The sequence below is a fragment of the Anolis carolinensis genome, chromosome 3 (genome assembly GCF_035594765.1).
Source record: "Anolis carolinensis isolate JA03-04 chromosome 3, rAnoCar3.1.pri, whole genome shotgun sequence".
NCBI classification, from domain to species: domain Eukaryota; kingdom Metazoa; phylum Chordata; class Lepidosauria; order Squamata; family Dactyloidae; genus Anolis; species Anolis carolinensis.
The window spans coordinates 51605399-51631555 of record NC_085843.1 but is presented as its reverse complement, the minus strand read 5'-3'; the positions used below and the strand labels follow the sequence as shown (position 1 = coordinate 51631555).

The 26157-nt window shown below is 40.6% G+C and overlaps 1 protein-coding gene across 1 annotated transcript; it reads right to left on the bottom strand.

Moving 5' to 3' along the window:
• Positions 1-1835: 1835 nt before the first annotated feature.
• Positions 1836-26123, bottom strand: nsun3 (NOP2/Sun RNA methyltransferase 3). Its single transcript, XM_003219135.4, has 6 exons — positions 25876-26123; positions 22414-22523; positions 15326-15654; positions 12206-12360; positions 9477-9598; positions 1836-2106 (listed from the first exon to the last, which is right to left on the bottom strand). Exons 1-6 carry the CDS (start codon positions 25954-25956, stop codon positions 1845-1847), a joined length of 1059 nt encoding a protein of 352 aa, XP_003219183.1. The 5' UTR covers positions 25957-26123; the 3' UTR covers positions 1836-1844.
• Positions 26124-26157: the final 34 nt, after the last annotated feature.

Genomic DNA, 26157 nt, shown 5'->3' with positions numbered 1-26157 from the left:
CAACGGGATTCTGGCCTGCATCAATAGGGGAATAGCGTCTAGATCCAGGGAAGTCATGCTCCCCCTCTATTCTGCCTTGGTCAGACCACACCTGGAATACTGTGTCCAATTTTGGGCACCGCAGATGAAGGGAGATGTTGACAAGCTGGAAAGCGTCCAGAGGGCGACTAAAATGATTAAGGGTCTGGAGAACAAGCCCTATGAGGAGAGGCTTAAAGAGCTGGGCATGTTTAGCCTGCAGAAGAGAAGGCTGAGAGGAGACATGATAGCCATGTACAAATGCGTGAGGGGAAGTCATAGGGAGGAGGGAGCAAGCTTATTTTCTGCTGCCCTGCAAACTAGGACACAGAACAATGGCTTCAAACTACAGGAAAGGAGATTCCACCTGAACATCAGGAAGAACTTCCTGACTGTGAGAGCTGTTCGACAGTGGAACTCTCTCCCCCAGACTGTGGTGGAGGCCCCTTCTTTGGAACCTTTTAAGCAGAGGCTGGATGGCCATCTGTCGGGGGTGCTTTGAATGTGATTTCCTGCTTCTTGGCAGGGGGTTGGACTAGATGGCCTATGAGGTCTCTTCCAACTCTACTATTCTATGATTCTATGAAAACTATTTGTCATCCCAGTTTCAGGTTCTTTTGTATTTGCCAAGTTCAAAGCAGTTTTTTTTTCTGGCAATCAACTGTTGTGAGAGCCTTTCAACACAATCCACTTTTTAAAATCACATTACAATGCTAGCAGTAGGAACAGGAAGAAAAATTGTAATGACTTCTGTCACTCTTGTCCATCTGAACACAAAGCTCTGGAATAAGTAGAGGCTAAAAGGTGATGAACCAGGGAAAGTATCCCAAATAGCTGTGGATTATCAAGATCTAATTCCTTCCAATTTCAGACATGACCCTTCCAGGAGAAAGGCCACCCCTAGAGTCACCCAAAGGACAGTGTTTCATTCACTAGGTGGAGGAACAAGCGTTGAGGGGAACCATATTTACCATAATCTCAGAAGCTTGGCAGTTTTCCTTGCTTTTGGATTGTACAAAATTATACCCATGAGAAGGTAGGCTAAAATATGCAAGGTTGTGTTTTTCCCAATCATCCTTAGCTTTTCATCCAAGTCTATGGGTGTGTATGTGGGAGTGGGGGGCAATTAAGCTATTCTGCCCATTCAGGCTCCAGCATTCACCCTACCCACCTATGTACTGTTATGTTGTGGGATTGTTGATTGCTTTATCCAGTTTCATAGTCACAACCTCTTGAAGTTTTTGCTTGAGAACAGATGCAATTTTGGAGGAGACAGCTGCTCAGCTTGTAAGACTGAGTTGAACTTTCCCCTATGGGTTTCCCCTAAGGAATCATTGTGAGCAACAGGATTCACACCAAAGTTGGGTATAGGTGGCCTAGTCTCATTCTCAGGTATCAGAGATCCTTGTAGCTTTCACTTATACATACAGAATCCCATATCTCCCACTCCATGTGTTTCCCATCAATTATTTATTTGTTTGTTTGTTTGTTTCCCATACTTATATCTCACCCTTCTCATCCTGAAGGGGGACGCAGGGCAGCCTCACAAATGGCTGGGAATCATCACTTGACAGCTTGCAACCCCTGGACACCGGTCCAGACCAATATATGGTCAAGCCATTCACAGCTCTAACCCATAAAAGCTATGATCTTTTCCCATTCAAGCCCATAATGCCTGTGTGGATTATTGCAAAGCACAAACCCTTCTAACCTGGACTTGCAAAGAATTAATTTACAAGGATATATACGTGCCAGAGCTTATATGCATAATTTCATTGTGATTACTCTCAGGTAATCACCAGAATATGTGCCAGGAGTCATATGAATCATATTTTCTTTAATTTAGATATATACATTGGCCCCCATGCTTTTCCATTTTGCGGAAGTACTAGAAGTTCATGAGACTGGACACCTGGAGCAAAAGTGAATTCCTGGGATACTGAACTGGCCAAGGGGCCCAGATCCACCGGGAGAACATTGCTGCAAGAGTTAAGGATGTGGGTGATGACATCACTGTTTTCTGCTTTTGACAATGTGCATGTGGAATAAACCAGATATCCTCCGGGACGCAAGGCTTTAACTGCAGACCTGTAAGCAAAAGAGAAAAAGATTGAGCTGGAGATACTCTCTCTATATATTTTGTACTAGGGTGTCTTGCAATAAGATGCATGTTATCTTGTGTGATTTGTCACTGTCTAGCATTTGCAAAAAAAAAAATCTATGCACTTGTTAACACACCCACCCAATGAATGCAAAGCATTTTGAATTAGGTTACTGTACCTTTCAAAATGTCTTATCTGTACAAAAACACCTCCTTAAAAAGAAATGTATATTTTAATTTTATAAAGTCCCCCATTATACCAGAACTCCATGATTCTTATTAATTGTGTTCTACTATAATTGTAATGCTGACATTGTCCAGCATTTGAAGGTGTTCCGTTTCGGAGTGATTTCAGACATGACAGAATTGATAGTCTATGGGAGTACAGGTCCCAAGTAAGGGGCCTCATAACTTAACTAGCAGGAGGCCTCATTTGTCCTAACTCCAGCACTGGTCCAGGGATCTGTGAAGAACAGATTTACACAGTGAAAAGTGTCACACGTACATGCTCAGGAGAAAACAAAATGCTGATCTAAATGCTTGAAATAAATAAATAAATAAATAAACCTAAGAGAAAATCCCATTAAGTTCAGTAGGACATAACTGAGCAAAAACACAGATTTGCACTGGTAGTTGTGCTTTGATTCTACTCAAATAAATGGAAAGACTAAGTTGGTCCACTGATTTTTAATTAAATATATGCACGGCTAATTTTAATACAGTAGAGTCTCACTAATCCAAGCCTCGCTTATCCAAGCCTCTGGATAATCCAAGCCATTTTTGTAGTCGATGTTTTCAATATATCGTGATATTTTGGTGCTAAATTCGTAAATACAGTAATTACAACATAACATTACTGCGTATTGAACTACTTTTTCTGTCAAATTTGTTGTATAACATGAAGTTTTGGTGCTTAATTTGTAAAATCATAACCTAATTTGATGTTTAATAGGCTTTTCCTTCATCCCTCCTTGTTATCCAAGATATTCACTTATCCAAGCTTCTGCCGGCCCGTTTAGCTTGGATAAGTGAGACTCTACTGTATGCCCAATATTAATAGGAGTGGAGCTCCAGGTGGCACAGTGGGTTAAACCCTTGTGCCAGCAGGACTGCTGACCAACAGGTTGACGGTTTGAATCCAGGGAGAGCAGATGAGCTCCCTCCATCAGCTCCAGCTCCCCATACGAGGACATGAGAGAAGCCTCCCAAAAGGATGGTAAAATGTCAAACATCCGAGCATCCCCTGGGCAACGTCCTTGCAAACGGCCAATTCTCTCACATCAGAAGCGATTTGCAGTTTCTCAAGTTGCTCCTGATACGAAAAAAAAAGAGTAGCATTATAACCTGGTCCTACAAGGTTGTTGTAAGACCCAAAAAGTTAAAATGTGAGGTCATTTTAAGCCTTTTGGGAAAGAGATACGTATATCCCATCTTTTCTAGTATAAAATGAGGTGCTCAAGGGCTCAAAATGTCCACTAATAAAAAACAAAAACAGTTAAACATTACAAGGAATGTTTGAAGGAAGTTGAAAAAACTGGATTTAAGCTTCAGATATCAATTGGGCAATAAACAGATATTATTCTAAGCTTCTGCATATGAAATATATTTCTAATCCTCCTGAAGGTGCTTTAAAAACTGACATCTAAAAAGAGGGAAGGAGGAAAAGATAAAGAAAAAACAACAACTGGGAACAATATATGTCAAGACAGGTGTTTTGCAACCAAAGAACAACCAAAGATGCTTTAAATATAGCCATATATACACACATCTGGCAAACTAACTCTTGTCACCATAATGTTGCTCCTGAGCATTTACTTATAACTGATAAATTAAATTTTCTGTTACACTGCCATTTGTGTTTTTATAATATCTTAGGCCTAATTTTCTTCTTTTTGTCAGTCGTCTACACTTAGGTGTAAACAGATGAAGGTGTACATACAGAGAAACAATACTGGTATAGTTACAAACTCCAGTTCTTCAGACCCCTTTTCAGTAACTAATTATGTGTACGTTGTCCAGTTAGGAAGATGGCATCAATTATATCACTAATTTAGCCATTCGCCATATTGGGAACACAAATTTCCAGACAAACGACAGGAGCCCCATGCTGCACTTCAACGCTGCCATCTCGTGTTTGCCATTAGAAGCTCTTTTCACAGAATGCCGAGCTCATTCTGATCAGTGGGAAAGCAATCCTCTCTGAGCCGCTCAAGCAGCTGAAATTACATTTACTTTCATCCCCGTATTTCTTCTTTTGAAAGTGATCATAGATTTTGTTTTCCTTTTAAAGATCAACTTGGCCTAGTACATCATAGCTACTCCAATTATATTTGTTGGTTGTGGCTTTTGTCCCCCACCTCGAACAAAAATCAATCTGAAAAGGCCAGAAAATCCCTCCTGTATCCACAATGCGCAATTTACTATATGCCTGTGAAGCAAAGCAATGTGGTGGCACAGGGAAGCTGAAGCGCAGTATTGGAAGGTTCAATACATATTACTCCTCTTGTTATACTGGGGATGTGTGCCCTGTTACATAAAAACAAGTGAGCACCAAACAGAATTTCAGGCTTGATTTTGATCTTTGATTCTTAAAGCCTGACGCAGGAGGATGTTTTGAAAGTGGTGCACTGTGGTTTTATCATATGTTTCAAAATAGATTTTAATGGTTACCATGTGTTTTTCACAATAATTATTTGGTTATTTGCTTGTAGCTGAATTCTGTTTGGGTCCCATGCTGGAAGACATGTAGGGATTAAGATAGATAGACAAACAGACAGACAGACAGACAGACAGACAGATAGAGGAATTATTTCAAATTGTTTCCCTAGTAAAAATTTGGCTGAACTGATTTCATCCACATAGACATCTGTCTTTTTGTTTGTTTTGTTCCCTTCTTCTGGTGTGATATTTTAATTTGGGGTAAGTTCACATTTTACATTTCTAATTATGATTCACTGATTACAACACTGAATAAATTGCTTTGTGTTCCAATAAATATATATAAGAGTCTTCAAGTTACAAAGACAAAAGAAGGATCACAGGCAGGAGACATTCAGCCAGAGAGGGAAAGAGAGAGTAGTTTTTGCAGAGGTTTGTTGCTGAAATGGTGTTAGCATGATACAACATGGCTCTTCTCCCCTACTTTATCCTTCTAACAGCTCTGACTGGTATGTCACTTTAACAGTTAATTTCCTGACTAGGTGGGCATTTGAACTTGGATCTTCCAAGTCACATCTATGGCTCACAGTAACTCTCTCTCTAGACCAGTAGTGTCCAACCTTTGGTCCTCCCAACAGAAGCCACAACCAGCTTGTGCAATGTTCAGGAATGCTGGGAACTGAAGTCCAAAACACCTGGAGGATCAAAGGCCGGACACCAATGCACATGACCAGTGGTTCCCAACAGCTTCCACAATTCCTAACAGATGGTAAGATGACTAGGATTTCTGGTAGTTGAAGACCAAAGTACCAGGAGGACCTAAGGTTGGGAACCACTGCTCTAGACTGTAATGGCTTTCAAATAATTGATTAATCAAATGATTTTTGGCCAATTGCTTAGCAGTCCAGTTAGATATGTCCACTCAAAAGAAAGCTTCTCTGATGGGATTACGCCCAAACACAAAGGACTACAACCTAACTTTACAAATAGTGATCATTCATAATATTGCTGGACTCAACACCCAACAACCTTATTCAGCAAAGCTAACTGCAGGGAAATGCTGGGACCTCTATGTGATTCCTGCCTCTGCTTTAAAAAAAAGCCAAACCTTTTGGGAAAAATTAAGATTTGAACCATTGTGATTCTTCATGTAATTCAGAGCAGTATGAGTAGTTCAGAAGTCTCAGTTCAACCTTAGGTGGTTGGAGCCTTGGCTGTGTCTGAACCTTTTCCCTCTCTCTACCTGAACTGGATAAAGTTATGACTGCTGAGAATGGCTAATAGTCTTTCTCCAGCCTAGAACTGAAATTCAAGTTTAAACTAGTGTTGTCCTGGGATTCAAGACGGGTTTACTTAAATTTATGGAGAAGGTTAGCACAACCCCTTCCTTTGTTGCTCAACATGTGTGAGTCTGAAAAGAAGAACCTCCCTGTGAGTAAAGCTTCTTCATGTAATCCAAGAATGCAGTGGGATCCCAGCCCTACCCCTCAATCCAACCTCTATGCAGTTGGATACCCAAATTTAGGAAGGGAAGTGTCTGGGAAGTTTAAACCTCCTCATCCTGATTCTGAGAAGTGTGGGTTCCAAATGCATGAACAGAGGAAGTTGTCCCTTGGGACCACCGTTCTTCAAATAAATGGGGAGAACCTAACCCGCTTCCTCTATACATCCATTCATGTTAACTCATCTTGAAATCTTCCATGAAGCTCCTTTAGCTTCCATTTCTGGTTTGAATGCAAGATATGATTTGTAGGCAGAACAGTTTGACAAATGCATTCCATATGAATAAAATAATTACATAAAACTTGTGTTGTCATGAATGAGAAAGTTATCCAGAGAACTGAAATATACAAAGAGAAGAGAGATTGAGTTTCAAAGTACACATTAACCACTTAGCAATCAGCTCTTAGATTTAGGATTTCTGCATTCATTGCTGAATAAACAGGCTTACTTTCATGGTATGTACAAAATGTAACATGTAGTTTGGCCCTGGCAACAAAATCATGATTTGGCTGCAACATTTCAGCCAGTTCATAATATTTTGAAATAGGTGAAAAGATAGTAAGCAAAATACCTACAAGTCAATGTATCAGAGTCCTACTGGTTCATAGCAAAAGGATAAAATGTTATAGTATCATACTCTTACTACTAATATTATGGTAGTAATAACTTACATTTATTTATTTCAGCCAAGATGCACAACACAAATGGGACACACAACAATGGATTAATCTATATGCTGTTGCTTTATGAAAACGTGTAGACCTTTTTAATATTTAGTGATATTTAATATTAAAAACTCTAGTTATTGGTTTGCAGCTGTTATTGCAGGATTTCACCTACCCACCCCCCTCTATATAAAGGAGAAATTGGATTAAATTCGTTCTTGGGAATATTGTTTTGTTTGGATTTTTCTCTCCTAATATGGTTCTTGCTGTCAAGTATGTTTCCTCTGAGGATTATAATCTAGCATGATTTATACAAATTTGCAAAAAAAAAAATCCACTGAATGATGTATGTTTCTTTGAGCCTGGAGTTCAGAAATTGGATTTCACATGTCAAATCGTGAAAAAAGAAAACTGAGGGAGGTCAGTGTTTTAAATGTGATTGATTTCTCAGAAGGAAATGGGTGACATGATGCATTACTGCAATAAGACACTCATATTTCGGTTATAAATCACAAGCTTCCTTTAGACCTTTTCCTGAGGAAGTCATGCAAAAAAAAAAAAAAAAAAAAAACAACCTCTCCCCACTTCAACCAACCTACACTTGCACTACCATTAGGAGAGCTGTCCATAAAGAACACTACTTTTAGGAAAACAAACTATTTTATTTCTCTCTAAATTCATCCTGACAGCTGGTATACTTCTGATGTAAAAGATAGCATTCCATTAAAAAGCTTTAGGATTTGATCAATAACCATAAAATAACATAAAGCAGGGGAAAATGAGTGAGGAAGGGGGAGGGAGACCTTGCTTAATTTGTCAATTTCTTCTCTTCCAATATCCTTATTGTATTATGAGGCTGGCCATTTAAAATATCTGATCATTTGTACTTGTCTTTGTAAAACATAAAACAACAGATGCAATTTAAGCAACTGTAAACTGAGGAGACTTAATTCAGAGGTGTGAGTTTTCCTTAGGACAGGCATGAAATTTAGGTAAGTCGTTCAGACAATTCATTTAACTGCACAGATTTGGCCAGCAGTAACAGACTGCTGAGCAAGGCTGAAATACCAAATGAAGTATAGAAGGTTATACCTGTACTGCAAAAAGGAAGGTAGGCTATCCAAGTCCTACTGATAAGGAAGGGAAATGCACAAAAACAAGAGCCAGCCCAGACATTAAGCAAAGTGGGGCATGTGCCTCAGACACCAAAATCTGGAAGAACAACAAATGGCAACCACTAGTCCTGCCTTTGCTGAAGGATATAATTTAGTATACCACCCAGGCTCTCCTGCACCCAATCAACCAATTGAATACGTAATACATACGTAAACATAACTATCGTGTAATTTCTTAACATTTTCTTCTTCAGGATAAACATATCCAGTTCTCTAAGCTGATCCTTATAGATTTCCAGACTTTTTAGCATTTTGGTCATCATTAATGCTGAAGTAAAATTAAATTGGTAATTCAGATTCATGGAATGAGAGAGTACAAGGGGTAACATCTTGACCTTTGACGTAGGAAAGGAACCACCAGTGGCGCAATGGGTTAAACTCTTCTGCCAGCAGGACTGCTGACCAAAAAGTCAGCAGTTCGATTCCAGGGAGCTGGGTGAGCTCCCGTCAGCTCTAGCTTCCCATTGCAGGGGCATGAGAGAAGCCTCCCACAAGATGGTAAAACATCAGTGCATCCCCTGGGCAACGTCCTTGCAGACAGCTAATTCCCTCATACCAGAAGAGAATTGCAGTTTCTCAAGTTGCTCCTGATATGAAAAAAAGGAGTAGCATTATAACCTGGTTCTACAAGGTTGTTATAAGACTCCTGACATGGAAAAAAAAACCCAGGAAGATATTTTGGGGGTTGTAGTTTTACAAGGTATTTAGCCCTCTTTGACAAAGGGTGATGGTGTCTCACCAAACTACAGCTCCTATGATTACACAGTGTTGAGCCATGACAATCGAAGTTGTGTCAAACTGCATCAATTCCAGTGCAGATGCACCCTTAGTTTTAATTCTTAGCTAATGAGATGACATTTGATCAGAGTGTATTTTTTCTCTAATTACAATTCCCACTACATTGTTATTTTCCAAGCTCCATTTAAATCTAGTCTCCTTTTTGTAGTAACTGAATTATTGTAGTGACATATATTTTTAATATATATATTCAAAAGATTTATTTTTTCACAGGCTCCAGGGATTTTGCTTTTATTGAAGTATTTTAAAAGACAAGTGCAAGACTCCCCTGGTTTCCTTTTCCTCCCCTCTGCTGTCCCCCTCCACTAGTTGTCCTAGTTACAAGCTTAGCGCTCAGCATGAAGAGCAGAATGGCTCTCTCTATACACACGGTAGTTATCAGAAGGAGTCAGCATAGCTTTCTGCTTTCTTAAATGATGACTGACTCACTGTTGCTGCATATGGAGAGAAGAGTATATGGGTCAGATGGGTACAGCGCCACAGAAATACAGTTTAGCATGTCTTTCAATCCAGAGCTGTGCACTACCGAATTCCAGAGTTTTTGTTCATACTTCTTACCTTAGCAGCTGTATCTGTACAGCAGATAATAGCTTTCTTTGTGCTAATCGCAGGGCGGCTTGCTGGATATCAGAAGAGAATAACCAACTTCTATCATTTGAGCAAGGAGCATCCACAAGTACCTAAAAGACCAATACGAAAAAATAAAATATGGAAACTGCTACAATATAGCCAGAAAAAAGGATCATTCATTCATAACAGAATTCACCTGCTGACAAAATGAATAGAGGAAATCAGTATCGTCTACATGTTCTGGGCTACAGATCCTAAGATCACCAACTATTCCGGAGTGCTGTCTTGCACCTATCATATTGTATTTCATGCTCTACCTATATTTTATTCATATGCAAAGAATCTGTTCCTTAAGAAAGACTTATAGCAGTGCAAAAAAGCTCGAACTGTCTATTGATATTAGAATGTTTAACTGGTGAAAGGCTGCAACATACAGACAATATGTTTTGCATTCAGAACATCCTCAGATCAATCCCTGATAACTTCTGATAAGGCTGAGGAAGACACCTAGCTTTGCAGATGTTGAAAATACTAAACCTAACAATCTCAATTGATCCAAGGCAGCTTCTATGATTGTGTTACAAAAATTAATGAATCATGGCCATTTGGTTTTTGTTTATCCTACCATTTATCCTACTATTAATGGCGCTCCATGCAGTCATGCTGGCCACATGATCTTGGAGGTGTCTACGGACAACGCCGGCTCTTCGGCTTTGAAATGGAGATGAGTACCAACCCCTGAGTCGGATCATGATTAGACTTAATGTCAGGGGAAAACCTTTACCTTTATCAGTTATCTGCCCTGCCAATTCCACTTTATTTGTTCATTTCACAACGTCTTCTGCATTTCTGCAATTTCCATAGTATTTTGCACACCATACATGAAATAAAATCTGTTTTCGAGCTTACAGAAAGCCCTTTGTGTAGAACATGATAAATTATTGTTCACTCTAAAAGAAGTGAGTATGCCACAACTACTAATTGTCTTCAGGCATATATACTCCATACTATGGACAAGCTGTCTTGGTCATGGCAGAATGCAGAGAAACAGAATGGATTCTGGCTATGAATCAGACATGGCTGAATCTTATCACCTTAGCTGTTTAATATAGAAAGAACATGGTTGTGAAAGCTGGACAGCAACCAAGGCTGACAAGAGGAGAATCAACTTATTTAAAAGGTGGTGCTGGAAGAGTGTTCAACAAACACCAAGATAAATAAATGGATCTGACAGAAAATTAAGCCTGAACTCTCACTAGAAGCCAACATTACTAAATTGAAGATGTCTTACTTGGATATGTCACAAGGCAATGTGACTCATTGGGGGTGGAGAAGCAAGATAATGTTTGACAAATTGGATGGCAAGTAGGAAAAGAGGACTATCTTACAGATGTATTGATTCAATCAATAAAGCCATGGCCCTGAATTTGCAAGGCCCAAGCTTGGCTGTTGATGAACTCTTGTAGTTCTGTTATTCACAGGGTCATTGTAAATTGAAGCCAACTTTATGGCAAGTAAGAACTACTGGATATTGGGCATTCTAGTTTTTAATCCTAATTCACCACTTATTGTTTTCCCAATTAAACTTCCTGCAAACTATTTTGTAGCACTTCTCTTCCATACTTTATAATTCAGCATTAAGAAGTGATGCCAAGGTGTCAGCTGAAAGGTAGTACAGAGTTTACTACAAACCTTATGATACGGGAAGAGGTTGTTTGAAAGCAAATTCCTGTGATAATCTTTCCCAGAAAAATGAGATGAATTTTTTAAAATGGCCTATTAACAAAAGCAAATGATTTTGTGCTACTTGTGCACATCAGAAGATCCAGCAAATAACAAATGCAGCCTTAGTCTGCATTAACAGAAGGATGATGTCCAGATAAGTAATTCCATTCTATTCTGTACTTGCCAGCCTGGAATTGGCAAGTTACAAATGCTGTGTTTTAAGGACATTGGATTATGTCCAGAGGCAGCCAAACAAAATGATAAGGTCTCTGGAAATCCTAGCCTTATGATGTTGAAAGCATTGCCACATGGAAAACAGATGAGATTTATTGTCTGTTGCTCCTGACAACACTGTTTGACTGCATTTCTGAATGACTTATATGGCCAAAGCCAGGGGCTGCACTGTTCCCTCTGAAACATATATGGTTAGCTGGCACAAAGAAAACTGGAAACCAGCCCCTCTGAGGTAAAACCATGTCCAGAAAAGGAGGTAAAATGAGAATCCTGAATCTCCAATGTTGCCATTTTTTTCACTCATGAGTTTCCTGTGGGAATTAAAATAGAAGCAGCATAAATGACTCTATTTAACATATGGGAAGTAGGAAGTAGAATCAGTGGATGGAAAATACAAGAAAGCACACTTAGAATAAATGTACAAGAGAAACCTCCTAATGCCAAATATTGTGAGCAGTGGAACAGACTGCCTCAGGAAAGAGGTTTTCTCTCCACTGGAGGTATTTCAAAAGAGCATGGGTGGCCATCTGTCAGAGATGTTCTTATTATAACTTGAACTGAACAGTGGTTTGAACCAAATGAGCAAGCTACCTATAGGATCTGATATTTGATATCATGTCCAATTACGGATGAAAGCCTGAACAAACAATATGGATCATATAAGCTAGCATACTCTCGATTTGTCCTAGTTTTTACAGAGAAAATTGGGAACTACCACTGAGATGACTGTGATGACACCCATGAAGTTGTAGAGATACCTTGTCAAAATATTCAGGCTGGAGATTTCCAATCTGTTGTCCATCCAGCTGAGAAAAGGCCACTGCGTGCATCACAGATTCTGGAATGAATGATTCTAGTGTCTGCTTCAGCCAAAGTGATCGCAAATGATCATATTCATTGCAGTGCAGAAGACCTAAAGAAGAATGATCTTAGATAAATAAACCCATTAAATTAATTTTCCCACTGGGTTGTTGTGTGTCTTTCGGGCTGTGTGGCCATGTTCCAGAAGCATTCTCTCCTGACGTTTCGCCCACATCTATGGCAGGCATCCTCAGAGGATGCCTGCCATAGATGTGGGCGAAACGTCAGGAGAGAATGCTTCTGGAACATGGCCACACAGCCCGAAAGACACACAACAACCCTGTGATCCTGGCCATGAAAGCCTTCGACAACACAATTTTCCCACTGTTGTGCAAACCAAGCCTGACAATTTATAATCAGGGCAATAAGCACAAAATCAGACTCAATGGGCAGAGACAATGTTATGGCAAGAATTAGGGCCATTAAGCAATCCCTTTTCATTGTACAAATGTGACATCTAATAGGAGTCCAACAATTAGCTAATTGATATGTGTTCAAGCCAGATTGTTTCTTGCCAAATAAGCAGAGTGAATTTGATTCACCTTCCTCTGATCCAGATAGAGAAACATGAATCTTTTCTGATATATATTTAGATATACACACAGAGTGAGTACTTGTTATCCAGTGGGGTTTGGTTTGAGAACTTCTTCTGGATACCAAAATCCGTGGATGCTCAAGTTCCATTATATACAATATTGTAGTAAAATGGTGTTCCTTATAAAGGTAAAGGTTTTCCCCGGGGTTTGGTGCTCATCTCCATTTCTAAGCCAAAGAGCCGGTATTGTCTGTAGACACCTCCAAGGTCATGTGGCCAGCATGACTGCATGGAGCATCGTTACCTTCCCACAGGAGTGGTACCTATTTATCTACTCACATTTGCACGTCTTTGAACTGCTAGGTTGGCAGAAGCTGGGGCTAACAGTGGGAGCTCATCCTGCTTCCCGGATTTGAACCGCCAACCTTTCAGTCAGCAAGTTCAGCAGCTCAGCGGTTTAATCCGGTGCACCACCAGGGGCTTCGGTGTTCCTTATATATAATGGCAAAATCAAAGTTTGATTTTTTGAATTTTAATATTTTCAAGCCATGGATGATTGAATGTATGGACACAGAATCCGTAGATATGGAAGGCCAATTCTATACACACCATGATAGAAAAATATAGCCGTAACAGGTAAAATGCATTCCATCACAGCAATATGTAATGAAATGTATAATATTCTGTGGTGCAAAGCATCTTCAGAACAAAAGCAAGGATCGCACCATATTTTGCCAGTTATTTCTCTCATGAAATGGCACTGTTATGCTGCTTTTACTGATGTTGGATCCAAAAATGTATTTCTGAGATAATGTAAATTAGGGTGGCCAAAACAGTCAGGTGGTGGATTGGATATGGTGTGGGTGTTGTTACTGGGAGAGCGCCCCCTCAGATGGATCTACACTGCCATACAGTCTAGTTTCAGAATGCAGATTAACTGCACTGAACTGGATTATATGAGTCTACAGTGCCATATAATCCAGTTCAGTGCAGTTAACCTGTATTCTGAAACGAGACTATATGGCAGTGTAAATCCAGCCCTCCATTGAGCTCATAAACTGCAACTTGTTTGCAATACTCATAAAGGTTGAAAGGAGCTTGGGAAAGAGAATTTCAGGGGACAACAGGGATATCAAACTCTGCTTTCCAATCAAACCTAACTGTTGAAAAATGCTCTCCAAGAGTGCTTGGAAGCTTCATCAAACATGGCTCCAGTGCAACATGTAGCTTGCTATTCATTACATCAGTGGTTCTCAATCTGTGGGTCCCCAGATGTTTTGGCCTACAACTCCCAGAAATCCCAGCCAGTTTACCAGCTCTTAAAATTTCTAGGAGTTGAAGGCCAAAACATCTGGGGACCCACAGGTAAAGAACCACTGCATTACAACATCATCAAACAGTAGTGCCATCATGGAATTGATGATGGGACATGGTATTTTACAAGTAAAAGAACAAGAAGACCATTCCCTGCTCTCATGTTTACAGTCAATAACAATTTATTACAATCTGAATATTGTAATATTAATATGCAATATGTTATTGTTGTATATAATATGCAATAGTAAAATATTACAATTTATTACAATATTACAATTTTTGTGCTGCCTAAATTCAACAGAGTTTATATGGTGACCCACAATGTGCATTGTGATTTTCATTACTTCTGCAATGATTTGTGGATTTTTAGGAATACTCACTTATTCTTTTCCAACTTTAATGGAACCATGAAGTTGTTGAAACATATCCATTCCCACTGTCAATAATCTAATTTTGGTAGAAATGTAGAATATAGTCCCTCCATTTCACATCTCTGCAAACTAGACACTAGTGCTGCCACAGCTAAAGATTTGTATACTAGTTTATAAAAGCTTTGCATTTCAGAATTTGAACGCATATATTTTCATTGGCTGACAAACCCTTTCCATTACATTTACCCAGCCTCTATAGCAATTGATTCTTTAATAATATCATGGTCTGAATACTGCCTTCCCTGAGAACCTGACCTTGGTGTCATCTCTTCTCAGTCCAAACCTCCCTGTTTCCCATCTCTTTATCTTTCCAGGTGCAGAGCAAACATTCTTGACTGTTCTCATAAAGTATCATGAACTCTAAGTCTCACCTGTTAATTAGCTTAAAATATAATTAATATGCTGAAGCAGTTAGACATTACGCTTACCTTACATGTGCTATATAATATATGACATAGACATTAATTCCCTTTTTTATGGCAGGACCTCTACGAGGGTCCTGACACAACTAATGCACAAGAAAATTGGTGCCGTGTGGCAAGGGCATAATATGCAGATTGCGTTCAAGATAGAAATTAGTTCTTGATGCGCTGGCTTTTGACTCCAATGGGGAAAAGGAATGCCATGAGAGTTTTCTTAATGGATGCCCTGAATTGCTCACTTAATGGGTTATTTGAGCAATCTAGCAGCCAATTTGTGTATCTTCTAATTGGTTTCAGAGAGCAGTGGCTTACCTGGCCAAGCACACTGAAGTGTTGCTATTGATTTACCCCCTGGAGCAGCACACATATCTAAAACCTTTTCTCCATTTTCCACTTCCAGGGCCAGCACTGCCAGTAATGATGCTGCATTCAGAAGGTAGTATTCTTTCAGTTTGCCAGCTCTGTGTCTCTGAGCAGGGAATCTACCAGGAGTACTACAGATGTAACATTTGAAAGATGAGGTTTCTGGAAAAAGGAGATGATAGCCTTTCGAACACAAATTATCCTCCACTTCGGAGGAAATGCTGAATTTATTGAGGAGAGCTGCATACTGCCAGTACTGGGGTGATGTAAGCACTTCCCTGGAGATAAATGAAGAAATATAGTTATTGTTCTTATTTCTAATACATAAACATTCAAAATGTGGTAGAATCAGAGAAAATACAAAGAAAAACATTCTGTACCTGGAGTGGTATAGAAATAGCTACCAATCAAAGTAATCGGAAATAGTTATAGTCAGTCTTACACATGTGTAAGTTTAACTTTTGTGGATTTGATTAATATTTTCTCTCTGGGAATCTCCAAATCCTCTTCTGTGATTTCATGATCAAATTTTGCCAGATGATCAAAAAGTCACACTGGAGAATATTGCTAGAGATTCTTAGGAAGAAGGAGAAGGAGTGGCTTAGAGGAGTAACTCTAAAAAAGGAAACCGAAGGCCTGGTTTTTGCTGCCCAAAAACAAGCAATTAGAACAAATGCCATCAAAGCCAGAATTGAAAAGTCGATGACAGATCCCAAGTGTAGACACTGCAAGGAAGCAGATGAAACAATGGATCACATCCTCAGATGCTGCAAGAAGATCACACAGACAGACTACAAGTAGAGGCATAATACCGTTGCTCAAATGATCCATTGGAACTTGTGCCACAAATACTATCTGCCTGTGACAAAGAACTGGTGGGATCACAAGCTTGAAAAAGTTACAGAAAATGAACACGTCAAACTACTCTGGGACTTCCAAATTCAGACTGACAGAGTTTTGGAGCACAATACTCCTGACCTGAGGATCGTGTTAAAAAACAAAGTATGGATAGTCGGTGTTGCAATCCCAGGTGGCAGCAGGATTGAAGAGAAACAACTGGAAAAGCTGACACGATATGAGGATTTAAAGATCGAACTGCAAAGACTCTGGTACAAGCCAGTAAAGGTGATCCCAGTGGTGATCGGCACACTAGGCGTTGTGCCTAAAGACCTTGGCCTGCACTTAAACACAATCGGCGCTGACAAAATTACCATCTGTCAGCTGCAAAAAGCCACCCTATTCGGATCTGCATGCATTATTCAGCGATACATCATACAGTCTTAGATACTTGGGAAGTGTCTGACGTGTGATCCAATACAACAGCCAGCATAGTGATCTTGTTTGCTGTGTACTAATCTTCCTGTGTATCAAATAATAATTGGCTTAGAAGTGGAACTCTAAAAAAGGAAACGGAAGGCCTGGTTTTAACTGCACAAGAACAAGCCTTATGAACAAATGCAATAAAAACAAGAATTAAAAAGCCCCACAATGACCCAAAGTGTCATTTATGCAAAGAGAGCGATGAGACAGTGGAGCACCTTATTTATAGTTGCAAGAAAATAGCTCAGACTCACTATATTGAATGTCATAACAGGCTAGCAGCAATGGTGCACTGGAACTTTTACAAGAAGTCTGGCCTACCCTGCAGTAAAACCTGGTATGAGCACAAGCCAGAAAAGATCACAGAAAACGAAGCAAAAATACTCTGGGATTTTAGAATCCAAACAGATAAACACCTGCCACATAACACACCAGATATAATGGTTGTGGAATAGAAATATGTTTTTATTATGGATGTTGTAGTACCAGGAGACAGTAGAGTAGAGAACAAAGAACTGGAAAAGATCACAAAATACAAGGACTTACAAACTGAAATTGGACGATTGTGGCAAAAGAGAACAACAGTGGTATTACTTGAAAAGCACTTTAAAAGCCTTAATTTGGACAGAACATCAATCCACATGCAGGAAGCAGCACTTGTCAGAACTGCACACACTCTATAAAAATATCTCTAACATCCTAGGCTCTTGGGAAGACCCTGATATTCAGAGACTAATCCCAGGCACTTGAACCTAATGTGCATGTGTGCTGTATTGTAATGTACAAATAATAATAATAATAACAACAACAACAACAACAGTTTCTGAAATTCCTCATTTTTCAACTTTCAATCCCGATTAAATCCCCACTAAAGGGCCTACTGGACTTTATAGATTCAGTTGCATGCAAGAGCTGGCATGTGGTTTAATTATACTGAATGGGACCCAACAGCATGCAGCTAGGATATTCTACTTCCTTCAATATTCTGGAATGAGTAACTGTTAACCAATAAGATAGAAGGATTCTTCTCTTCTGTCTTGCCAATCCATGCAACTCAAGTCACTGCTATGGGCATGAAATTTTGGTGTGGTTCAACAGATGGCCCAGAAATTACAACTAGTTCAACAATTGGCAACCAGATTGCTAACCGGAGCAACTTACAGGGAGTGGTCAATCCCCCTGTTTAAGGAGCTCCATTGGCTGCCGTTCACCTTCCGGTCCCATTTCAAGGTGGAGGTTCTGGGGAAGCCCTCCTCTCGTTCCCTCCTCTCGAGGGAGAGGGCCTTCTCTGTGGTGGTCCCTCGGCTCTAGACCCTCCTCCCTAGGGAGATTAGGCTGGCCCCAACCCTGTCTGCCTTTATTAAACAGGGGCTTACATGTCTTTACACCAACGCTCAGAGCATGGGAAATAAGCAAGACGAACTCCAACTCTTAGCACAGCACCACACATACGATGTCATAGGCATCACTGAAACCTGGTGGGATGACTCCCATCACTGGAATGTAGCCATTGAGGGCTATAACCTCTTTCACAGAAATAGAACAAAAAGGAGAGGAGGGGGAGTAGCTTTATATGTCAAAAACAGTTACGTTGCAGAAGAAATGCAAGACTGTAATCTGGGAAACCAGCTAGAAAGCATCTGGATAAGAATCAAGGGAACCGGGACTCAAAAAGATCTTGTTGTGGGTGTCTACTACAGACCTCCGAGTCAGGATGAAGGACTTGATGAAGCCTTCTGTCAACAGCTGACCAAACAGGCACAAAGAAGAGATATAGTAGTCATGGGCGATTTCAATTATTCCGATATCTGCTGGAAAACAAACTCAGCCAAGAGTACAAAGTCCAACAAATTCCTCACTTGCCTTGCAGACAACTTTATGGTCCAGAAGGTAGAAGAGGCAACAAGAGGATCAGCAACTCTTGATCTAATCTTAACAAATGTGGAAGACCTGATCAATACAGTTGAAGTGGTGGGATCCTTAGGGGCAAGTGACCATGTGCTCCTGGAGTTTGCAATACAAAGGAATGCTGAAACTAAGACAAGTCAAACACGCATTCTCGACTTTAAGAGAGCTGACTTCCAAAAAATGAAGGAATTACTGAGCGGCATTCCATGGACACCAATATTAAAAAACAAGGGAGTTAAGGATGGATGGGAGTTTTTCAAAAGTGAAATACTCAAGGCGCAAATGCAAACAGTGCCAACAAGGAAGAAAAATAAGACAAGTGCAAAGAAGCCAGAATGGATGTCCAAAGAACTTCTAACTGAGCTAAAGCTCAAAAGTGACATGCACAAGAAGTGGAAAAGGGGAGAAATCACCAAAGAAGAATTCAAACGTATAGCCAACACCTGTAGGGAAAAGGTTCGCAAGGCTAAAGCACAAAATGAGCTCAGGCTTGCCAGGGACATAAAAAACAACAAAAAAGGCTTTTTTGCTTACGTTGGTAGAAAAAGGAAGAAAAAGGAGGCGATAGGGCCTCTGCAAGGAGAAGATGGGGTGATGGCGACAGGGGACAGGGAAAAGGCAGAACTGCTCAATGCCTTCTTTGCCTCGGTCTTCTCACAAAAAGAAAGCCATCTTCAACCTCAGCAACATGTAATGGGCGAAGGATTGGGGGAACTCCAACCCCAAATAGGGAAACAAGTTGTCCAGGAACACCTGGCCTCTCTAAACGAATTCAAGTCCCCAGGGCCAGATCAGCTACATCCAAGAGTATTGAAGGAATTAGCGGAAGTTATTTCAGAACCACTAGCAATTATCTTCGAGAGTTCTTGGAGAACGGGAGAAGTCCCAGCAGATTGGAGGAGGGCGAATGTGGTCCCTATCTTCAAGAAGGGAAAAAAGAACGACCCAAACAATTACCGTCCGGTCAGCCTCACATCGATACCAGGCAAGATTCTGGAAAAGATCATCAAGGAAGTGGTCTGCGAACACTTAGAAACAAATGCGGTCATTGCTAATAGTCAACACGGATTTACCAAAAACAAGTCATGCCAGACTAATCTGATCTCTTTTTTCGATAGAGTTACGAGTTGGGTCGATACAGGGAATGCTGTGGATGTAGCCTACCTGGATTTCAGTAAGGCCTTCGACAAAGTCCCCCACGACCTTCTGGCAAATAAACTAGTAAAATGTGGGCTAGACAAAACTACGGTTAGGTGGATCTGCAATTGGCTAAGCGAACGAACCCAAAGGGTGCTCACCAATGCGTCATCTTCATCATGGAAAGAAGTGACAAGTGGAGTGCCGCAGGGCTCCGTCCTGGGCCCGGTTCTGTTCAACATCTTTATTAACGACTTAGACGAAGGGTTAGAAGGCACGATCATCAAGTTTGCAGACGACACAAAACTGGGAGGGATAGCTAACACTCCAGAAGACAGGAGCAGAATTCAAAATGATCTTGACAGACTAGAGAGATGGGCCGAAACTAACAAAATGAAGTTCAACAGGGACAAATGCAAGATACTTCATTTCGGCAGAAAAAATGGAAATCAAAGATACAGAATGGGGGACGCCTGGCTTGACAGCAGTGTGTGCGAAAAAGACCTTGGAGTCCTCGTGGACAACAAGTTAAACATGAGCCAACAATGTGATGCAGCAGCTAAAAAAGCCAACGGGATTCTGGCCTGCATCAATAGGGGAATAGCGTCTAGATCCAGGGAAGTCCTGCTCCCCCTCTATTCTGCCTTGGTCAGACCACACCTGGAACACTGCGTCCAATTCTGGGCACCACAGTTGAAGGGAGATGTTGACAAGCTGGAAAGCGTCCAGAGGAGGGCGACTAAAATGATTAAGGGTCTGGAGAACAAGCCCTATGAGGAGCGGCTTAAGGAGCTTGGCATGTTTAGCCTGCAGAAGAGAAGGCTGAGAGGAGACATGATAGCCATGTACAAATACGTGAAGGGAAGTCATAGGGAGGAGGGAGCAAGCTTGTTTTCTGCTGCCCTGCAGACTAGGACACGGAACAATGGCTTCAAACTACAGGAAAGGAGATTCCACCTGAACATCAGGAAGAACTTCCTCACTGTGAGGGCTGTTCGACAGTGGAACTCTCTCCCCCGGGCTGTGGTGGAGGCTCCTTCCTTGGAGGCTTTTAAGCAGAGGCTGGATGGCCATCTGTCGGGGGTGCTTTGAATGCGATTTCCTGCTTCTTGGCAGGGGGTTGGACTGGATGGCCCATGAGGTCTCTTCCAACTCTACTATTCTATGATTCTATGATTCTAAAACATGGTTCCTCCAGTGTGCTTTTGAACAAGCATAGACACTAGGAAACCATGGAACACTTGTCCAGGCACTTTATTAAACAGTCTAGCTATTATGCACTTTGTTCTGGACACCCCCCCCCCCCCCCCGCCTTTGGTGGTGCAATTGTTTTATAACTTTGTATCCTGCCTTTATGGTTTTATTTGTATAATTGTGCTTGAATCTGTTTTATTTTGATTATTATACTGTTATTGTTATTTTATTGTTTTGCTTTATATTTTAACTTGTTTACACCTTGTTTTCCTTTGGGCTTGGCCCCATGTTAGCCGCCCCGAGTCCCTTCGAGGAGATTGTGTCGGGATACAACAATAAAGTATTATTATTTATTATTATTAACAGAAAGACTAGGCTGGAATTTCCCTTTTCATTCTGTATCAGAAGTCCTATACTGCACTGAAGGACTGATTTGGAAAATGAATACACCTCTCCAGTAGAAAGGTCAGCTTGGGAGAGGAAAAAACATCACAGCATGATCCTACAAAACTAGAAAGTAATACTTTCCAACTAGTTTGTGGATGAAGTCAAGAAAACTATTAAAGAAACACAGAATACATTTTTAACATATATCAGATTACTTCCAAATGTTCCTGCATTATTTGTTAGAACCTCCATTCAGATGAACCAAATTGCCATGGTCTAATAATAATTCCTCTGAATGTCAAAAAGAAAGTAAGAAAGAAGTCTAGTCAATAGTGAAGCAATTCTTGTGCACATAGAAATTTAATCAATACATAAAAAATTTTGCTCTCAAATTTTATTGACAAGAAAAAATAACCAAACTTTCATGGTTTAGCAAAAATAGATATTTTGCAACCTATGCTTCTGATCATTGTGTATGGTAAAATAGATTTTTAAAAACAACTGTGCAGTTTAAATGCTGATAATAGTAATAAATATGGAAGTTAAAGTAGACATACGTTATAAAGCACTTAAACAACTGGTAACATTGGTGAAAACAGAAACACAAGTTTGGTGGGTTCCAATTTTGGCAGTACAAGTTTAATGAAGCAGCAACACTCATGTGTCACCAAATTGGGGTTTACTTGGGTGTATGAACCTCTGGATTTTCCTGTTAATGAACTGTGGCACATTTATAAATCTATTGCTGCTCTACAGTATGTAAGAACTATTGATTCCTGTACTGCCATTGATCAACAATGTAAACAGAGAACAAAATATGCATTTGTTTGACTTTAAAGTGTGGAGTTGTTCAGTTGAAAATCAGTTAGGTTGGAAAAATACTATTAAATAGACCATAAGAAGTTAATTATTCCTGCTTCATATAGTACCTGGTCTGTATTTTTTTGTACTGACAGAAGAAACAATGTTTCAGATTTTCCTATTTGTGTGAGTTCTGTGCAGATCTGCCAGGAATACTGTAACTATTTTACGAGGCAAAGTGGCAGAGGAGGCGTGGAGGATCAAGTGGGCAGAAAGAATTGAACACTCACCTGACTGAGCTCCATATTTCTCCCAGCTCCTTGGAGTACTGCTTCTCAAAATGATCAAGAACAACTTGACATATTTGTTTCTGAAGCTTTGTTTCCGGTTTACTTTCCAGCTGAGGGAAGATAACCATAAGAAATCATACACCAATGATAGCCAAATGTTGTTCTCAGGTATACTTTAACCAATGTAGTGCTATTACAATATTTTTATAATAATAATAATAATAATCTTTATTTTTATATCCCGCCCCATCTCCCCGAAGGGACTCGGGGCAGCTCACAACAGGGACAAGCCCGAACCAATGACACAGCATTTGACAAAACTTAAAACATATCAACAATACACAAAATAAAATAATGGGCAATACATTAAAATCCAAGCAGATAAAATCAGAGTAATTAAAAGCAACAAAGAAGTGATGCTTCTAAGATTGCATGGCTCCTTAAGAGGTTGACAGAGACACAATTTTCTACTGTCAATAGTAATATCCCAATATGATTTTTCTGAACGTGACAAAGGACGCATCTCAAATATTTTGACTTTCCAGTGGTATTCTTGATTTTGACATAATATTAGTAGCTTATTGCAGTTCAAGTGAAGTCTCTTAGACTCCACAATGTTCAGATCATGATCAAAATGTTCACAAAATATAATTAGCCCTCCCTCCTTCACATAATTGAAAGGGACTGCCAGGCCAAAGTCTCATTGCCTTCCACTATACAGGCATGAGTAGGATGGTTTGAGGTGTGCTCTTTTGTGAGTAGACAGCTATCTATAGTAGCTTTCCAGAGCACACTTATTAAACTACAGAATTGGGGTTACTGCGGCCAGTTCTGGGCAGAGCAAAGAAAGGAGGAACTGTTTCTAAATATCATATTGTTGGGCATATATGATTTTCAAAATAACTCAAATAGAATGACTGAATGGGTTATATCTGAACAACACTTAAATCAGGTCGAAGGATAGATATGATCGTCGTCATGATAGAAGTCTCCAAATATCATGTTCAATGTCACAAAGGCACTGCCATATAATCCAGATTATCAAAGCAGATAATCCGCATTATCTGCTTTGAGCTGAATTATATGAGTCTACACTGCCAGATAATCCAGTTCAAAGCAGATAATGGCAGTGTAGAAGGGACCAGATTGGGATACAAATATTTCAATTAATTAAATGTGAGTTTGCCTTCACTGGAGGCATTTGCTCAGACATAGGCAGGCTAGCCAGTGATCAGGGATATTGCATTAACACTACAACTCCTTCATTAGGTGATATCAAAGGTCCCTGCCTAACTCTAGCCTTCGTCCAGCTTTCATACTCTATTGATGTAGAAAATAAGGGAGTCCATAGCCAACATTTGTAAGAATGGTGTGTGGCTGAATATCATGTGAGCTTGCCTATGTTTAGGCAATTTCATGGGAAGCAGGATTTCTCTTGATCTCAAACCCTTCAGAAAAATGGTATTAAAATAACCGCCTTCAGAGGAACAGAACTACAGAATAAAAATACTTTGCATTATCATGAAACCATTTCGACGAACAAAAGCAACATTTAGAGCAGAGCCTTCTAAACTGTGTGTCGTAACATGCTATTGTGTCAGCTGCAGTATGTAGGTATGTCATGTGAATGTAGGTCACTCGGTTATTGTAATCCTCAATAGCTCATTTTATAGAATCATAGAATAGCAGAGGAAGAGACCTTATGGGCCATCCAGCCCAACCCCCTGCCAAGAAGCAGGAAAATCGCATTCAAAGCACCCCCGACAGATGGCCATCCAGCCTCTGTTTAAAAGCCTCCAAAGAAGGAGCCTCCACCACAGTCCGGGAGAGAGAGTTCCACTGCCGAACAGTTCTCACAGTTAGGGAGTTCTTCCTGATGTTCAGGTGGAATCTTCTTTCCTGTATTTTAAGGCTATTGTTCCATGTCCTAGTCTCCAGGGCAGCAGAAAACACGCTTGTTCCCTCCTCCCTATGACTTCCCCTCACACATTTATACATAGCTATCGTGTCTCCTCTCAGCCTTCTCTTCTGCAGGCTAAACATGCTCAGCTCTTTAAGATGCTCTTCATAGGGCTTGTTCTCCAGACCCTTAATCATTTTAGTCACCCTCCTCTGGATGCTTTCCAGCTTGTCAACACCTCCCTTCAACTGTGGTGCCCAGAATTGGACACAGTATTCCAGGTGTGGTCTGACCAAGACAAAATAGAAGGGTAACATGACTTCCCTGGATCTAGACGCTATACCCCTATTTATGCAAGCCAAAATCCCATTGGCTTTTTAAGCCGCGGCATCACATTGTTGGTTCATGTTTAACTTCTTGTCCACGAGGACTCCAAGATCTTTTTCACATGTACTGCTGTCAAGCCAGGCATTCTACATTTTGTATCTTTGCATTTCATTTCTTCTGCCTAAGTGAAGTATCTTGCATTTGTCCCTGTTGAACTTCATTTTGTTAGTTTCGGCCCATCTCTCTAATCTGTCAAGATCGTTTTGGATTCTGCTCCTGTCTTCTGGAGTATCAGCTGTCCCTTCCGATTTGTTGTTCCCTGCAAACTCGACGATCATGTCCTCTAATTCTTCATCTAAATCATATGTACCTTAACATCTATTTTCAGTGTCACTGAAAATTCAGGAGGCATCTATACAGTTTGACTCCACTTTGAACTGCCATGGCTTTGGTGAAGCCCCAGCACTCTTGGGTAGGAGAAAGATCTTGTACAACTACATTTCCCATGGGTTGCTGTTAATTTTCCAGGCTGTACGGTCATGTTCCAGAAGCATTCGCTCCTGACGTTTTGCCCACATCTACGGCAGGCATCCTCAGAGATTGTGAGGTCTGTTGGAAAACTAGTCAAGTGGGGTTTATATATCTGTGGAAGGTTTGAGGTGAGAGAAAGAACTCTTGTCTGTTTGAGGCAAGTGTGAATGTTGTAGCTGGCCACCTTGAGTAGCACTGAATAGCCTTGCAGTGTCAAGGTCTGGATGCTTCCTGCCCGGAGGAAATTCTTTGTTGGGAGGTGTTAGCTGGCCCTGATTACTTCATCTTTGGAATTCCCCTGTTTTCTGAGTGTTGTTCTTTATTTACTGTCCTGATTTATTTAATACTGGTAGACAGATTTTGTTCATTTTCATGGCTTGTCCATGTTTGTGGATTTCAATGGCTTCTCTGTGTAGTCTGACATAGTTGTTATCTCCCATGATAGCGTAGAGCCATGGCAGTTAAAATAGTGTCAAACTACATTAGTTTTACAGGAGCCTTCCAACACTGGTATAGTGGAATTCTGGGGCTTGTAGTTTAAAGAAGCCCTGGCGCTCTGTGGCTGAGAGCTCGAAATGCCCCTCCCAAACTACGAATCCCAGGGTTCCTCGGGATGTAGCGGCGACAGAGTGGAATATAGATCTACACAAGGTTAGCATGACACGCTGTTATTGCATCCGCATTCCTCCCGAGGAGAGCCTCACCTTTTTCTTGACCGCAGAGTGGATCTCTCTCAGCCGAAGAGTGCCCCAAGGCTTCACCCGAGAGAGTCGGAGCAGAGGCATGGCTTTAGAGGCAGAGCCCCCTTTGCAAAGGAAGTGACTTCCGGGCCGCTCTGGCGTCCAAAGACGACAGAGAGATAGAGCACGCGTAGCTTCCCTTCCTGCCAGGCCGAGGAAAAAAAGGCAGCGGTCCCTTTAAGGAACGTTCGTCTTCGAAATCCGGATTCTATAGCTCCTCTTGGGAGGATTGTGCAAAGTTAGAAC

Coding starts and splice junctions, on each gene's coding strand:
- nsun3 (XM_003219135.4), bottom strand. CDS start 25,956: ATGCCTCTGCTCCGACTCTCTCGGGTGAAGCCTTGGGGCACTCTTCGG. Junction 22,524..25,875: donor ACTCTGCGGTCAAGAAAAAG/GTGAGGCTCTCC, acceptor ATCTTCCCTCAG/CTGGAAAGTAAACCGGAAAC. Junction 9,599..12,205: donor AGCCTGAATATTTTGACAAG/GTATCTCTACAA, acceptor TTGGTCTTTTAG/GTACTTGTGGATGCTCCTTG.